Source organism: Acanthochromis polyacanthus, chromosome 4 (assembly GCF_021347895.1).
Source record: "Acanthochromis polyacanthus isolate Apoly-LR-REF ecotype Palm Island chromosome 4, KAUST_Apoly_ChrSc, whole genome shotgun sequence".
NCBI classification, from domain to species: domain Eukaryota; kingdom Metazoa; phylum Chordata; class Actinopteri; family Pomacentridae; genus Acanthochromis; species Acanthochromis polyacanthus.
This window is the reverse complement of record NC_067116.1, coordinates 25,945,677-25,962,823: the sequence shown is the minus strand read 5'-3', so window position 1 is coordinate 25,962,823 and position 17,147 is coordinate 25,945,677. Positions and strand designations below refer to the sequence as shown.

Here is a 17,147-nt window from a genome sequence, read left to right as displayed (position 1 = left end):
GTGTCCATATGTACATGGAATACTAAGAGATAGATATCTCCTGATGCAGGGGAGGAGTGAAAGAAGCAAAATAGGTGCAAGTTGACCTCTAATTTTGCAGACTGCGCTCACGTCTGCTGACAAAAGACATCCAAACAGAAGCTTTTAACTTCTCTGCACAGACTTAAGTTTTACTGAACAAATATAGAAGAAATAACAACAGACAGATGCATCAACAGCGTTTATAAAAGGAGGTCGTACTTATTAGGGCCCCACGAGGAACACCTATTTACATTCAAGACGTCTTCATTTTAACTCAGGGTTGAAGAACTGAACATATTTACAGACAGTCTGCTAGTTTGACTAAATGCCAACTGAACTGGGTACTAAATGATCTTTGCCTCTTGAGCACTGTTGACCGCTCCCCGTAAAAATGATTCTTTCTTACATTATTGAGCCCAAAGTTTTGTCACCGAGTACCAGACTTCAGCCTGCAACAGAAAGTTGTTACAGGAGCTTACTGAGGTCTGCAATCCAATTTGGGCCAAAACAATACACTTTTCGTAAAGTTAACAGTAGACACAGAAATCACCATTAGTTTCTTGTCACTGACCAAGATTTGTTTTTAGTTCTTATTCCAAGCGTTTTGACGGTTTTCTCTTTTTTCCCGCTGCGACTAGATCACCAAGTTCGTCCAGGATCGGCACAGGGCTCGGAGGAGCCGTTTGCGTAAAGATCAGCTGAAGAAGCTTCCCATCCACAAGTATAAGAAAGGTAGGGAAGCAGTACCAAGCATGTTGATTTTAGTGACTGTAGCAATGAAATATTACTGATTTCTAGCATCATTTGTCATTCTTCAACCTGTAAATCTGGAGAATGTTCAGAAAGTTAAAGTTACCTCACTGTGTGTAGTGTATATTAATGGGTTTAACAGATGTGGGCAGTTCTATGCACATCTGCAAAATCTTGGTGGTCCTGGACGCCAAGAAAATGAACAGGAATACAAAATAAAAGTACCTCCACTCTAGAGTCGGAACTCTGCTACATATTTATTATCAGAGGTTTGCCACAGATTTTTGTTCCTCTGGGGTAATGCAAGGTGTTTTTGTGTTGACATGAGAAAAAACCTTCAGAAAGTCTGATTTTGTGTGCCGAATCTTTACACTCCTCTTTACCAGGATTGCTCCATTTCTGTTAAAACGGCTGTCTGCCTGATCCTGACTCTGACCTTTCACCATTAGAGGCAGTTCTGATGCCATTTACTCCTCTTCAGTGCTCGTTTTTCTTCTCACATGATTCAACCAAGAACAGAGATGTCATCGACGCATTCTGACACATCATTCCTCTCCTTGAGCTAATCGGATTAATATGGACTTGATTTTTCCTGCAAAGCCCACCGTGGCAGATTAGAGCTCCTCTTTGTTGAGACTGGACACATGACTGATGCTCTGGAATGTAGTCTTGGTCATGCTGGAGGACTGACTGGGCCAAAAATGAAATGTATTTTGGTTTTTACCTCAACCCTATTGGGCAGAGGCACATTTCAGTAAGGGGAGGAGAAAAGGGCGGAAATGTGGTGGAAGAAAACAAAATCCCTGCTGTGTCTTGTGTGTGAATTTGAGCAGTTCTTGTGAAACGTCTGGAGCTTTTTTAGAGAAAACTCCCCTTCTGTCTGAGTACCAGGGTCAGACTGGCTATAGCGTTGTTTTGAAATGCAAATCCTCTTTGTGCTATGGTCAAATAAGTTTGTCTGTGTATTTAGAGGTTTGTCGTGCCGGCTGTGTTTCCTCCAGCAGCTGTATTTTGCAGACTGGAAAGCCCCTGACTGCAGTCAGCTGTGCAGGGGAACACCGGGGAGCTTTGTAGAGAATGGGTGGTGCATATTAAGTACCCCCCTCGCAAAGCTGCTAATTGAGGGGGCTGTGAGTCGAGCTGCTCCTCCCCACCTGGCGCTACCACACGCACGTGCGGCACACTGGCTAAAAGCAGCATGTGTTGCTCCGATAGCCGTTTCTGTCGCGTCAGGCTGTGTGGTTTGTGCTCTCTCATGGCTGCGTGTGCGATCAGCGGCCGCTCTGACTCAGGGTTTCCAGCAGGCACAGTACAACCTTGACCGCTGTAGGGAGTTCAAATGTCCAGGAAACGGCCTCCGGGGCGGCGTCTGCGCTCCTGTCGGCTGAGTCAGAACGTTTGAAGCACAGGAAGGGGACACCAAATCTCTACCTAATCACCTTTTAAGCCCTGCACTCTGGAGCAGTGCTAGCTTGGCGAGGGACCAGGTGCCCTGGTCTGAGCATGGGAGGGCTGTAGCAGTGGGACAGTGCCTCTGTTGTCTAATGTGGTGTATTGTTAGGAGGTGTTTCCTCCAGGTGAGAGCTAGACCTCTAATGACAGGACTCGAGCTCTCTGAACGTTTTTAGTTAATGTAGTATTACTTGTTTTTGATATTTTTGTGTCCGCAGTCGCTTAACCCTCGTGTCGTCCTGTGGGTCAAATTGACTCGTTTTAAAGTTTGAAAATGTGGAAAAAAAATATATTTTCACAGTGAAACTTCTGATGTCCACATTTTCAACGTTTTTGGGAAATCTTTGAACATTTTTTGGTGGAAAAAAGAAATGTTATAAATGTTTAAGAACAGTCACAAAAATATCAACCAAAATCCAGCGAATTTTGCTGGATTTTGGTTGATTTTTCTGAATGTTCTTAAAGAAAATATTAGTTTTACTGATATATATGTAATCACTTGATATTCTTAGGATTTTTTTGGAAGGTTTTTACTCATTTTTTGAAAACATTACAAGAATTTTCTTGCCAAATTTGGGGGATTTTTTTTTAAATAAATTTTTTAAGGGAAACTTTTAAGGAATTATTCTAATTTTCTTCCTGAAGGTTTTGCAAATTTTCAGAAATTTGGGGAATTTTTTTGCTAAGTTTTTGGATTTTTTTTCAGACAAGGAAACAGTATTTTTTGGTGCCTGTAAATGAAGACAACAAGAGGGTTAATGCATCTCAAATTAGGAGGTTGCATGAAATCGAGAATCTATTTTTAAGTGAAAACTGCTGATGTTTTTTTTGCATAGCTGGCTTATTTTAAGACACCTACGCTTGACAATCCTGGTAAAATATAGCTTAAAACAAGTTTTCCCAGCTAATTTTAAGATCTAAAGATTCTAAATATCATATCTTATTTATTATGCCTGTAAATGAAGACAGCAGGAGCGTTAAACGGGAAATTTGCTGCAGTTTTGGGCTGCAGCTCTGTGTATGGCATGGACAGGTCAGAATAGAATTCTGTTTTTTTTTTTTAAAAACCCTTCTGTGTCCAAGGAGGAGGCTGTGTGAAGTTTTACAAATGCCTCAAATGATGTAAGTTGACGTTGATGGCAGTTCTCGTCCAAAAACAAATTGAGCTTGTGAACGCTGCACAGCCTGCTCACAACTCAAAGCTACGTTAGCCACCATTAGCGTAGCAATCACTCAGTGCCTCTTCTACAATTTTAAAGCTTTACATTGTGAGGAGCACAATGCTACATCTGTAAATAACTGCCAGTATACAACACTCTGAACCCCATTTTTTGGGTGTCATCATTTCTTTAGTGGAATAAAAAAAAAGTGCCACACCACTATGAAAACGGCCTTGTCATGGTTAAAAACAGAAAGAACTCAGAAATGTCTTTTGTGCATCACAACAAAGTTGTGATATCATAAATAAAAATTAAAGTTCAGTTTCTTTGATTTAGTTTGTAAAAGTTAAAAAAAGGCAAGGAATATAGCTGTGTCCACAAGTTTTACTAATACTTTAAAATACTGCCTCCATGTACTATAGATAATTTCCTAGTTACATTTTTACATTTGTTTCCATACTTGCCTTGTCCTTGTCTGTGTTGTGTAAACACAGCCTGCAGGTCAGCTGAAAAGCTCCTGAATTTTTGTCACATGAATGTTTGTCAAAGTCGAGTCACTGATCGTCCTCATGGTTTGACATTTTTGGCACAATTTTGATGAAATATCGTGATTTTAAGCTTCGATTTGTTCGAGGCCCATCGTAGACGATAATTTCAAGAACTGTCAGAAAGTTGAACGACTTCTGTTCGAAGCTTTTTTCTGTTTGTAGCTTTGATAAATTGTGTAATTTTGGAGATTTTCTTTCAAACTCAGCAGCAGCAGGTTTTGGGCTTTAGAGGGTCAACAAACTTTGAAACAGTGTGGCCTCGTGGTGGCAAAATATATCAGCCAGTCTTGCCGTAGATCTGTTTCCGATAATGAGCTAGAATCACCCAAGTTCAGATTGTGTGTTTTTTCTGAAGCTCTGTGTTGTGACACATGAGGAATTTTTAGCCGTAGCGCTGCTCTGGGACACTTTCATGCCACACAAGTCACTTGGATGCTCAAAACTTGCTGCTGCTCCAGTTCCATCCTGAGGTTTTGGGCAGCGTGCCTGAACTTGGGGTCCATCGGCGTGTCGCTGTGTGTGTGCAGCACAGAGTGGGAAAGATGCCTAATGGTGCCCTTGGCCTCGGTTACTGCAGATAATGCTGAGCTTGGACTCCGGGGGCTTTGAACAGATGCAGTCATAGTGAACAGGAGCACTGTGATGCTGTGTTGATTTTAAAGCAGCGATGTGTTACCTTCCACATATTCAAAGTCTGCAGCAAAGGTCACACCGTGTTCCTTTTTTCTTTGTTTCTTTTTTGAACCTTGAAGTGCAGTTGAAATTGCACAATTTTTGCTGCAAAGATTCAGTCCATTCTGCAAATGTCTGAAACTGCAGTTCTTCCACTGGCCACTAGATACCAGCTCCAGAAAACACACTGAGATGACCTTAAACCGCTCTCTTGAAAGAAAAAGTCAACACATTTTATACAAGACATTTGGGTCTCAGTTTTGCTTTTCCGTGTGTGTATCTATCCTGGCTCATTTGAGAGATATTAAGGTTTATGAGTTTTCATCTCCCAGCTACAATTCTTGCCAAGATGGCAGCGGTCAAAAATCATGTGTCACAACTTCCCCTCAGAAGCCAGTAAGTGGCATTTGCAGTCTATTTTTTTCAAAAGCCTCTGCGCTGTCTCAGTGTGAATCATCGGCCTGGAGAGTTTATAAATGCAACATGGTGTGAAGTCATTTTTGGAAAGATGTTTGCCAACCAATCAGCCACAGCCTGGATTGCTGCTGCGCTGGCAGGATGCCTTTCTGCTGATGAGAGTATCTGTCCACCGTCCACCTTTTCAGGCAGCGGAGCCTACGTCTGTCTTATCACCTCGTCAAACACTTTGAAATTGTTTTTTTGAGTTGTTTTTCACACCGTTTTCTCCCGTTCCTGCTTGCATTTGTGCATTTCTTTTTTAGTTTGTATGTTTTCTCCTGGTAAAGTTAGCCGACTGACAGTCCTTGTAGCAGAGGTGGTGACGGTCGATACCAGCAGACATGTATGGAAATGTGAGTCCTCGGGCTGAAATGAATAGTCGACGGCACAAAGAGAGTCTGTATGCACAGCACACAATGCTTTAATAAAACACCACGGTACCCATGTAATCGGTGCACAATACCAGTCTGAGGAGCAGCATGCACCATAGGATCTATGTCATCGTCCAGGATTATGTAATAGCAGCTGCCACGGCTGTCAGCGTAGGGAGCTGCTCTGCCATTAACTTGACTTATGCTCGGGTTCTCTTGCAGAACCTTGCGTCATCCCTACTTAGGCTGTAAGTCTGATGCTTTACAGTGAATTCTGGCCTTTTAGGCAGCGAGTTTCGCCCAGTGTCCACCAGACGAAGGAGTCAGAAACCGTGCACTGAAAAAAATGTCCCTCTCAAAACAAGAAAAAAAAACTTATTTCAAGGAACTTTAAGTAAGTGAAAAAATCTGCCAATAGAACAAGTGAAAAATGGCTTGGTAAGATTTGTTGATATTTAGAATACTGAGATCTTAAAATTAGCTGGGAAAACGTATTTTAAGCTCTATTTTACTAGGATTGTCAAGCACAGGTGTCTTAAAATAAGCCAGATATGCAAAAAAAGAATCAGCTGTTTTCACTCAAAAATAGATTTTCAATTTCATGCAACCTCCTAATTTGAGATGTATTAACCCTCCTGTTGTCTTCATTTATGGCACCAAAAAATACTGTTTCCTTGTCTGAAAAAATCCAAAAAATCAGCAAAAAAAAATAAAAAATCCCTAATTTCTGAGAATTTGCAAAACCTTCAGGAAAAAAATTCCTGACTTCCTTCTTTTTTCCCTTAAAAATTTTATTTAAAAAAAATCCCCCAAATTTGGAAAGAAAGTTCTTGTAAATATTTTCAAAAAATGAGTAAACATCTTCCAAAAAATCCATAAAATATCTAAAATGACTATATATATATATATATATATATATATATCAGTTAAACTTCTAATATTTTCTTTAAGAACATTCACATAAAAATCAACCAAAATCCAGCGAATTTGGATTTTGGTTGATTTTTATGTGAATGTTCCTAAAAAAAAACATTTTTAACATTTCTTTTTTTCCACCAAAAAATCTTCAAAGATTTCCCAAAAATGTTGAAAATGTGGACATCCGAAGTTTCACTGGGAAAATATTTTTTTCCACATTTTCAAACTTCAAAACAAGTCAATTTGACCTGCATGAGGGTTAAATGTATTTTGAGCTTTCTTTAAAATTCTACTCAAAACAAGATAATTTCAAGATTGTTTGACTTAACAAGATATTTAAGCTGCATTGTCTTAAAACAAGTCCCTCCATCTTGCTGAAATGTCACTTGTTTAGTGAATTTATCTCAAATCAAGTGAGATGAGACATTTTGACTAATAATAAGACAAATAGACTTGGTAAGATTTTGAGTGTTTGCAGTGTGAACACACCCAGCAAACCGTCTGAAGGAACAAGGTGACTGGGTTTTGACCCTCAGCTCACACCCAGAGAGCCTTCCTCTGACCCCTGACCTCCCTTCAGTTCCCTCCCTGCATGTGATGAGTCACTCTGCTCCTCCCTGCAGCTTTCTAAAGCGAAAGCAAACACAGCACACACACTGACACTGAACAGAGCAGCTGCAGTGTCTCAGCCGTCGGTGTGTGAAGCATGTTGATGTCAGGACAGAGGAGCTCTCTCTGTGTCTTAGTTCACTGGCCGAGGCCACAGTCGCCCTCGTCTCGTTGGCTCGAGCAGCGGCGAGCTGTGTCGATTTTTTTCTTCTCCTTATTTTCTGTCACCATGTCTTTCTTTCAGTCTAGCTCTGCTGCACACTTTCACTGCTCATCTGAAGTTCAGTAGGACAGCGTGGTTCCTCTGAGAGCCAGGAATGCTGGCAGGCTGGTTGATTAATGAAAAGTAGAGGGGAGAGGAGCTGCACCGCCTCCCAAAGCCTTCTCACATGTGCTACTGGCCCCAAAACGTAAATGCAAGGGATTCCCAGCTTATGAAATGCTGCCAAACATGAACTAGATGTTTTCGAGTGGCCTTGAATAATATATTTCACCACCCATCTTCAAAGCTCAGTTAACTCAAACCACAGACGACATGAAGAGTATGAGATGAAGGACGTTCTGTACTTCATGTAGACTGTGGAACTGAGTTCATATGTGTAACATAACGGTGATCCCTAGTAGGAGTAAAGTCCAAAACAGTGTCTTTGATCAGCGCAGAGTGGGGCAATTTGTTCTGCGACTGGACCGGACTGTGAATTATGTTCTGCTGCAGAGCGCTGCACTGTATTTCTCACTGTGCAGAGTCCTGGGCTTCTTCTGAGACATCTTTAAGCTTTTGAGTCAACAATGTGTATTTTTCAAGTTTGCCAAAGTGTCACAGCTTTAGAATTATATTCCAAAATTTAAAAAAAAAAATCTTCCATGGTGTTTTAGCGGTATCTGTATAAATGATCCCCAACATCCAGCTTCTGAGTTTACAGATCAGAGTTCAGAAAGCCGCTGAACATTTTCCCTCTGCTTCTCTCAGAATAGCTCAGTTATTGCCACAGTGCAGCATTTCCGGAGTGGATACTGGATCCCTGCCTGCATAAACGCTCCCTTTCCCTCGCTCTGACTGGAGAGGAAAAGATGGAGGCTGCTCTGGAATAATGTGTCAGAGGGGGGAAGGAAAAGGAGATGGGGAGGATAGTTGCGCTGATGTCTGGGAGAGGCTATAAACAGAAGTGAAAGTGTAAAGAGGAAGAGGAGGCTGAGATGAGGACATTGCCTTGAGTTGAAGCTGCTGACGCTGGGAGAGGAAAAGGAGGCGGGGGGAGAGGTTTGAAGTTAGTCCCCATCCTTATACGGTCACATGCAGCCTTGGCATGGACACAGAGAGCCCAGTCGGGGAAAACATGCTCATTTAGAGCTTACATAAACACACCGGCCCATAACCCCACTCCCTCCGCCTCCCCTCCAGCCCGGCCAGGGAAGAGGAGGGAAGGGAAAGGAGAAGAACGCTGTGGAATTTGAAAGGCAGCACGCTTATAAATTCCTGAGCTTTTAGTGCAGAGGCCGTGCACCTCCTGTGACGTGAAGAAATGCGATGCTGGCCGGTTAGAGTCTGCTCCGCCTGCAGGCCGAGGATTAGCCGGGTGGGTGCAGGGAGACGTTTGGACAAATGAGTAAAGAGCTGAAGAAAATTCCACCTGGAGTTTTACCTGCCTGACCTTAGAGACTCTCAGGACAACAAAAACAGACGGTTAGCTTTCTGTGCTACATGCTAGGACGCCAACAACAACGAGTCAGTTTTGTGAGAAATAATCTATAATGAGTCCTGCAGTTAGGGGAAAAAAAAGTCACTGGCCCTGCTCTGATGATTATTTGTCAGAATATAAATTATACTGACAACCAATAATGCACTCACACTAGCTACTAGAAGATCAGTCCAGTTGCAACAGTCCTAAAATGAATCTGTCTTATTTTTTTTGATGCAGGGGATAACTATGATGTATGTGCCATATGCCTGGACGAATATGAGGACGGAGACAAACTCAGAGTCCTGCCGTGTTCTCATGGTGAGTCCGAATGCACATGAATCCCACCTTCCAAAGACCCACAGGTAGCGCTGACAAGGATCCATCAGTCTCTAAGAACTCTTTTTTTTTTTTGGATTATTGTTAAAATTGTTGTTGTTTTAGTAGATAACACAGTATTCTGCTCTTTTTTGTGCTTTAAATCTTTGCTTTTATTTCTGACACATCTGGGAATAAACGTCAAAAGCAGCGGTGCAGATGATGATAACCATTTTATAGTTTACACGGCTTTTTGACTGGTGACACTGGTGCAATCAACTTTCTAGTTAGTCGCAGAAAAAATGCATCACTTGCTGAACATTATCTTATTGAGACACACTGTAATTTACCAATGTTCCCTAAACGCCCCACATTGCAGACTGCAGTAGCCACAGACAGGTGTGTGACCAAAAGTGACCTTAACCCTCATGTTGGCTTCATTTAAGGCACAAAAACTATTGTTTCCTCGTCTGAAAAAAATCCCAAAATTCAGCAAAATTTGCAAATTTTTCAGAAAGAAAATTCCAATACTTCCTTAAATGTTTCCCTTTAAAATTTTATTTAAAAAAAATCCCCCAAAGTTGGAAAGAAAATTCTTGTAAATATATTTTTTTAAATTAGTAAAAATCTTCCAAAAAAAATTAGTAAAAATATTTAAAGTGATTACATATATATCAGTCAAACTTCTGTTTTCTTGAAGAACATTGACAAAAAAATCAACCAAACTCCAGTGAATTTTGCTGGATTTTGGTTGATTTTTTTGTCAATGTTCTTAAAAAACATTTTTAACATTTCTTTTTTCCACCAAAAAATGTTCAAACATTTCCTGAAAATGTTGAAAATGTGGACATCAGAAGTTTCACTGCGAATTTTTTTTTTTTTCCACATTTTCAAACTTTAAAACAAGTCAATTTGACCTGCAGGACATCATGAGGGTTAAAAAGAGTTAAACTAGGGCGTTCTAATGTCAGATTTGTCCAATATATAACCGAGTGATTTTTCTCTACGTGCAGTCTTTTCTCAGAGTGTAAAAAACAGCGCATGTAGGTGCGCTCCACATTCCACAAGAAGAGCGCATTTTTAAGCGTAAATACTGCAGTACACCCAAGTTCTAGAAGTACTACTCTCCCCCACTGTGGTGAACACATCAGCTGCCTGTGACAGAGTGACACAAATACAGCTTAAAGATCATCATGCACTTGTACAATGCAACCACTTGGAAATTTTAACTCGCACACTCAAATAAAAAAGTTGGAAATGCGACCGTTTTGGTTGTAATCTGGAGCCCTGGTTGCAATATAAATTATTTTATCTCTTTTCTGCTACAAAATGTCAGAAAATGGTTACTAATGTCCACCATGCTCCATGAAAACCCACCTAGCATCTTTAAATTGCTTGTTTGGTCCATTTGAAAGCCCGGAACCAAAAGATATCAAATTATATCCAACAAGAAAAGCTGAAAGTTGGGCATGTTTGGCTGCTGATTAATTTCCTACGTGACAACTAATAGACAGCTCTCATCATTGAGCGTGTGTGATTCTGGGTATGAATGCTTTTTCTGAATATGATAGTGGGGAAATGCTGAAGATTAAACCTGATGTCCTTGTCGTCCTCAGCCTACCACACCAAATGCGTGGACCCCTGGCTGACCAAATCTAAGAAGACGTGTCCGGTGTGCAAGCAGAAGGTGGTCCCCTCGCAGGGCGACTCCGACTCGGATTCGGAGGAGGGGGACAGCGGCCCCGAGGAGAACGAGGAGGTGTCTGAGAGCACCCCGCTGCTGCGCTCCCTGGCGTCCACCAGCGCCCACTCCTTTGGCAGCATGTCCGGAGTGTCGCGCTCGGAGCAGGACCAGGACTCCTCCGAGTACGATGACGACGAGCTGGACAGCAGCGACAGCGAGGAGGAGGTTACCGTGGAGACTGTGGTGGTGCAGATGCAGCAGCCGTGCTCCGAGGGCCACGAGCACGACCTGCCCCGAGCTTGACTGACACGTCGGCTGGCCTGTTTGGTCACTAAACCGCCCCCCCTGCCCCGTTCAAAAGCCCTCCCCAACCACACAGCTGCAGAGACTTTTGTTGGGGGCACAAAACAGATTAATCCTCCCAGGTCTTCGATCACCGCTTACAGCACGTTGTCATCTTATCCTACCTGCGATTTCAAGTACAAATCTAAGTTTTCGTTTTGAACATGATTTTGGGTAACGCGCACAGTTCCAGGTGTGACTGGACACCAGTCAGCAGATTGGACAGGATGTACAGTAGACTGCTATACTGTACTTTATGTCGTCATTAAAAAAAAGTATACAAGTGTGTGTCTGGGTCCAAACACATGATCACGCTTGACACAAAGTTCAGTAAAAGTATAAATCACAATAAAGTACGTCTTGCCCCTCGATTATCTCCTGTCCTACATGTACATACATTATTGTACATACACGCTCATGCTACTTGAGACAACTCGAACCACTATGCAGCGTCCTTTTTAAACGAGTACGGAAACATGTAGAGCCACAGCAATACGGTTCTGCCAATTTATTTCTAGCCTGATTGTTTGAAGGAGCCTCGGTTCTCCTGCGTTCTGTGCCACGGTGTCTGTTACAGCGATCGCACGAGAGAAAATGAAGCCAAACCCTTGTGAGCGACACATTCAGGAAAAAGAATGTGCTCTCTCTGTGTGGCGTCATGTGAGGCTGTGGGTTTCACTAGTTCAAAGTGTGGAAAGACACTTGCGTGAAAACCGTCTCTGCGCTGCCTGTGGTAGACTTCTTCTGGCTGCTCCAGACCCATCACTTCATTTAACACAGCTACTGCTCTGTAGGCTTGGAATACACACCTAATTGACCTGATCTCATTTTAATACTGTTTATAGTAAATATGCTTAAGTTTTTTTTGTTTTCTTTTTCTTTTTTTGTCATAACATGGCTTGATGTTTGTTGACAAATCCTGTTGCCTTCTCGGTTTATGTAATTTTTGTCTTGTCAGTGTTTTCCTGCTCATGTATGTCTGTTCTCAGTATGAATACACTTCAATAAAATGAAAAAAATGACACTTGACGAGGAAGCTTTTCACTGTCGGTGACTGAAAACAGACTGCGACTTCGGGACAACACTTTTCTCTGCATTGAGTTGAGCTGCAGTTAAAGGGGAACTTCGGTTTTTTTTCAACCTGGGGTCTGTTTTCATATGTCATTTCATACATGTGAGTGATGGAGAAATGAATTTTCGACATAGCTCCAGTATTTAGCCAGGCAGGCAGCTTCACAGCTCAGCTAGCAAAAAGTACGTCAAAGTCCGCCCTAACGTGCTTTTTTCCCCACACACTGACCGGCTCAGATAGTCTCAATGAGTGTCCCACAACATACGAGAGATGAGAAGTGAACGAAAACCTCCACATTACCTGGCGATCGCTCTTTGTAGTGGTCTGTATCCAAATCTCAGGACGCTAGAAAGTAAATCTCGTTCTGAAATCGCGCGATAGCTCGCGCCAAAACCGGTGTTTTGGTGCGAGCTATGTTTGTTGACAAATCCTGTTGCCTTCTCGGTTTATGTAATTTTTGTCTTGTCAGTGTTTTCCTGCTCATGTATGTCTGTTCTCAGTATGAATACACTTCAATAAAATTTAAAAAATGACACTTGACGAGGAAGCTTTTCACTGTCGGTGACTGAAAACAGCTTTTGGCGCAAGCTCTAGCGCGATTTCAGAACGCTGATCGTCACATAACTCCGCCGTGTTCTTTGGTGGAATAATTAATCTAATTTACCTTCATTCTTTCGGTGCTCAAACGGTTCTGGATGCAACAGTTTCCATCATGGTGATTTGTTTGGTCTGTTCGCTCATTTCAGCTGTTCTAAAATGTTTCGTGTTTAAAAAAAAAAAAGTGTCAATCGATTTTTTTTCTTCTTTTTTGTATTCCACCACAACATTGCATGGTTGTAAAACAGTTTAGCTCCGCTTTGGTGAAGAACATCAGTGAATTAATTGTTTATCACGGTCTTCAGCAGTAATTTTTGTTGTTAAATGAGAGACATTATTATCGCACACATCTGCATCTTCAAACCATAAACAGGGAAGTGAATTCGGTGACGTATGTACATTATGTTTACAATGCTATGATTGGTGGAACTCACGGGAGGCGGGAAAATTGCGATGATTGGACAAAATTGCAAGGCCGCGCAAAATTCACGGAGATTGGTTAATTTCGCGTGAATTCGCGCGATCGCAACATCGCAAATTCCTGGAGGGACTGAATTGTGGGCTGACTGATTGACTGATTATCAGCATTTTATTTTTTACTGATTTACAGTAATAAATCAGTTTAAAAATGGCGCTACTTTGGCTCTGAACCTTCATCTGCCTGTGGTCGCTCTGTCTTCTGGAGTGATCTGATTGGTTATACGTCACGAATAAAACTCCTTTAGCTTAACATCTGTAAACAAAACAAAAACGTGTCAGCAAAGTTTTCTATTAGAGTTTGTGTTCTAAGTTTAACTCCAAGATTTTAAATACTTTCATTTACTGCAAATGAATATCTACTCCAAATGTCTCACTAATAATTATTATCACCCTTAAAAACCCACGAAACCCCAAAAAACAAAATAAATAAATAAATAAATAAAAACCCACAAAACACCCCTCTATACTGGACCACACTTTGTACAGTCCGGTTCCCCCTTCTATAAATCTGCTTGGAATCTTCCACTTCCTGTTTGTCAAAGTGGCCTTCTACCTGGACATGTTTTGTTGGAGCTCATGCAACAAACATTTTGGGTAACTGCACTTGAATATGGATGGATGACACTGAATTAGAGTCTGTTTTAATGAGACTGAGTTCAGATGTGTAGCTCTGTCATTAAATAGGAAAATATTTCTCAGAATTCACAGAGAAAAGTCTGAAATGTTTGCTAGGTTAGCATCCCACATGTTCTTTGGCTCAGCTAAAGCTAACTCTCTCCAACTTCTGGATCTCTTGAGTTCCTTGTTGTTAAAATATCTTGCTAGAGATGCTGAAGCTCAGAAAGTCTGAGATGTTTGTTCAAAATAGGCTCATTCTCAAGTCTTAGCTGAACTTTCCCTAAACTTAGGAGTTAATGACAGAGCAGCACATCCAGACTCAGTCTCATTTATGTAGAGGTTAAACTTCAGTGTCATTCATTGATGTTAAAGTGCAGTTTTTCAGTTGTTTGTTGCACATGCTCCTGACCAAACCAGTCCAGGTGGAAGACGATGTGAAGAGAAAGCTTCAGAGGATGAATATCACACATTTACATTGAAAATAAACGTCCTTTAATTAAACACTGTCATGCAAAAGTTGGATTTCCCTTTAATGATGTTCAAATCTTTGTTGAGTGTTTTGTTGATGTTGGTTTCTAAATGTTTTTGACACTCGGCCCCAAAGATTAAAACCTTCTACGGCTCACAAGCTGCAACAATTCACACATTATCAACTATCTTTCTGACTAAACTAAGATAAAAAGTGAAAAACTGCTTGATTCCTGCATCATGAATGTAAATCTTTTTGGTTTTTGTGACAGTAAACTAAATATTTTTGGGTTTGACATTTTAGAAACCAAAACAAGAAATGAATTACTGGAGAAAACAATCAACATATTAATGGACAAAGAAAATGTGTTTTCCAGCATATACAGTGGGTACGGAAAGTATTCAGACCCCTTGAAATGTTTCACTCTCTGTGTCATTGCAGCCATTTGCCAAAATTAAAAAAGTTCATTTTATTTCTCATTAATGTACACTCAGCACCCCATCTTGACAGAAAAAAAACTGAAATATAGAAATTTTTGCAAATTTATTAAAAAAGAAAAACTGAAATATCACATGGTCATAAGTATTCAGACCCTTTGCAGAGACATTCATATTTAACTCACATGCTGTCCATTTCTTCTGATCCTCCTCGAGATGGTTCTGCTTCTTTATTGGAGTCCAGCTGTGTTTAATTAAACTGATTGGACTTGATTAGGAAAGGCACACACCTGTCTACATAAGACCTTACAGCTCACAGTGCATGTCAGAGCAAATGAGAATCATGAGGTCGAAGGAACTGCCCAAGGAGCTCAGAGACAGAATTGTGGCAAGGCACAGATCTGGCCAAGGTTACAAAAGAATTTCTGCAGCACAGTGGCCTCCATAATCCTCAAATGGAAGAAGTTTGGGAGGACCACAACTCTGCCTCGACCTGGCCGTCCAGCCAAACTGAGCAATGGTGGGAGAAGAGCCTTGGTGAGAGAGGTAAAGAAGAACCCAAAGATCACTGTGGCTGAGCTCCAGAGATGCAGTCGGGAGATAGGAGAAAGTTCCACAAAGTCAACTATCACTGCAGCCCTCCACCAGTCGGGGCTTTATGGCAGAGTGGCCCGACGGAAGCCTCTCCTCAGTGCAAGACACGTGAAAGCCCGCATAGAGTTTGCCAAAAAACACATGAAGGACTCCCAGACTATGAGAAATAAGATTCTCTGGTGTGATGAGACCAAGATTGAACTTTTTGGTGTTAATTCTAAGCGGTATGTGCGGAGAAAACCAGGCACTGCTCATCACCTGCCCAATACAATTCCTACAGTGAAACATGGTGGTGGGAGCATCATGTTGTGGGGGTGTTTTTCAGCTGCAGGGACAGGATGACTGGTTGGAATTGAAGGAAGGATGAATGCGGCCAAGTACAGAGATATCCTGGAGGAAAACCTCTTCCTGAGTGCTCAGGACCTCAGACTGGGCCGAAGGTTCACCTTTCAACAGGACAATGACCCTAAGCACACAGCTAAAATAACAAAGGAGTGACTTCAGAACAACTCTGTGACCGTTCTTGACTGGCCCAGCCAGAGCCCTGACCTAAACCCAACTGAGCATCTCTGGAGAGACCTCAAAATGGCTGTCCACCAATGTTCACCATCCAACCTGACAGAACTGGAGAGGATCTGCAAGGAAGAATGGCAGAGGATCCCCAAATCCAGGTGTGAAAAACTTGTTGCGTCACTCCCAAGAAGACTCATGGCTGTACTAGCTGAAAAGGGTGCTTCTACTCAATACTGAGCACAGGGTCTGAATACTTTTGACCATGTGATATTTCAGTTTTTCTTATTTAATAAAGTTGCAAAAAATTCTACATTTCTGCTTTTTTCTGTCAAGATGGGGTGCTGAGTGTACATTAATGAGAAATGATTATTTTGTAGACTTTGTCTTTTAGGTATCCCCATAAAAAGAAGTCTAACAAAGGAAGAAGGAGTACTGGAAAAGTTTCAGCGAAGTTCAAGAAAGTCTGTGCGGCAAACTAGTTGTGAGGTAGGCATTTCTAAATCATCTGTCCATTGCATCATTAAATGTTGTCAATGGAAAAGTTACATTCCAAGATTAGTCCATGCTCTTAATGACAATGAGCCAGACCGAAGAGTACAGCCTTGCGAGTGGTACTTGGAACGATGTACCGAAAATGCACACTTTCCCACAAAGATTGTGTGGAGTCATGAGGCCACATTCAAATTAAATGGTTCGATTAACTGGACTTCTTTTTATAGGGATACCTAAAAGACAAAGTCTATGCAATGAGACCTGCAACAGTCACGGAATTGAGAGCAACCATTGAACGTGAATGCATGCAAATACCAAGGGAATTCTTTCATGTGTGCTATTCCATCGCTTGCCGTTGTCGGCAGTGTCTGGACCAGAACGGACGTCAGTTTGAGAACAGGCGATGACAAAACAATAGAATGTTTGTAAATTCTTTTGCATGTTAAATTAAATGAATTATAATAAACACCTAGTTTACAATTATTTAAAGTGTGTATGCATTTTTGGGACACCCTGTATATGTAATCACTTCAGATATTTTAACTCATTTTTTAAAAATATTTCCAAGAATTTTGCCAAATTTGGGGGATTTAAAAAAAAAAAAAAAAAAAACTTAAGGGAAACTTTAAAGGAATTACTGTAATTTTTTTTCCTGAAGGTTTTGCAAACTTTCAGAAATTTGGGAATTTTTTTGATTAATTTTTGGATTTTTTCAGACAACGAAAAATACTTTTTGGTGCCCATAAATGAGGACAACAGGAGGGTTAAACTTTGTACAATCACTGAAGTAAACAGCTGCGACAGAAATACTAAATAACCGACATCAAAAAGTCCTGGGAATGTTTTAGTCCTGTTGCCTTCTCAGAAAGCACCATTAGTGAGGAACTTTATA

General features: G+C 41.2%; 1 protein-coding gene across 1 annotated transcript in view; it reads left to right on the top strand.

Moving 5' to 3' along the window:
- The window catches only part of rnf13 (ring finger protein 13), a 53,220-nt gene extending 41,208 nt beyond the window's left edge, over positions 1 to 12,012 (top strand). Inside the window, exons 8-10 of the mRNA XM_022194732.2 lie at positions 660 to 753; positions 8,880 to 8,960; positions 10,574 to 12,012. Of these exons, the coding sequence (XP_022050424.2) occupies positions 660 to 753; positions 8,880 to 8,960; positions 10,574 to 10,944 (546 nt within the window). The 3' untranslated portion in view covers positions 10,945 to 12,012. The remainder of the gene's footprint in view (positions 1 to 659; positions 754 to 8,879; positions 8,961 to 10,573) is intronic.
- The last annotated feature ends 5,135 nt before the right edge of the window (positions 12,013 to 17,147 follow it).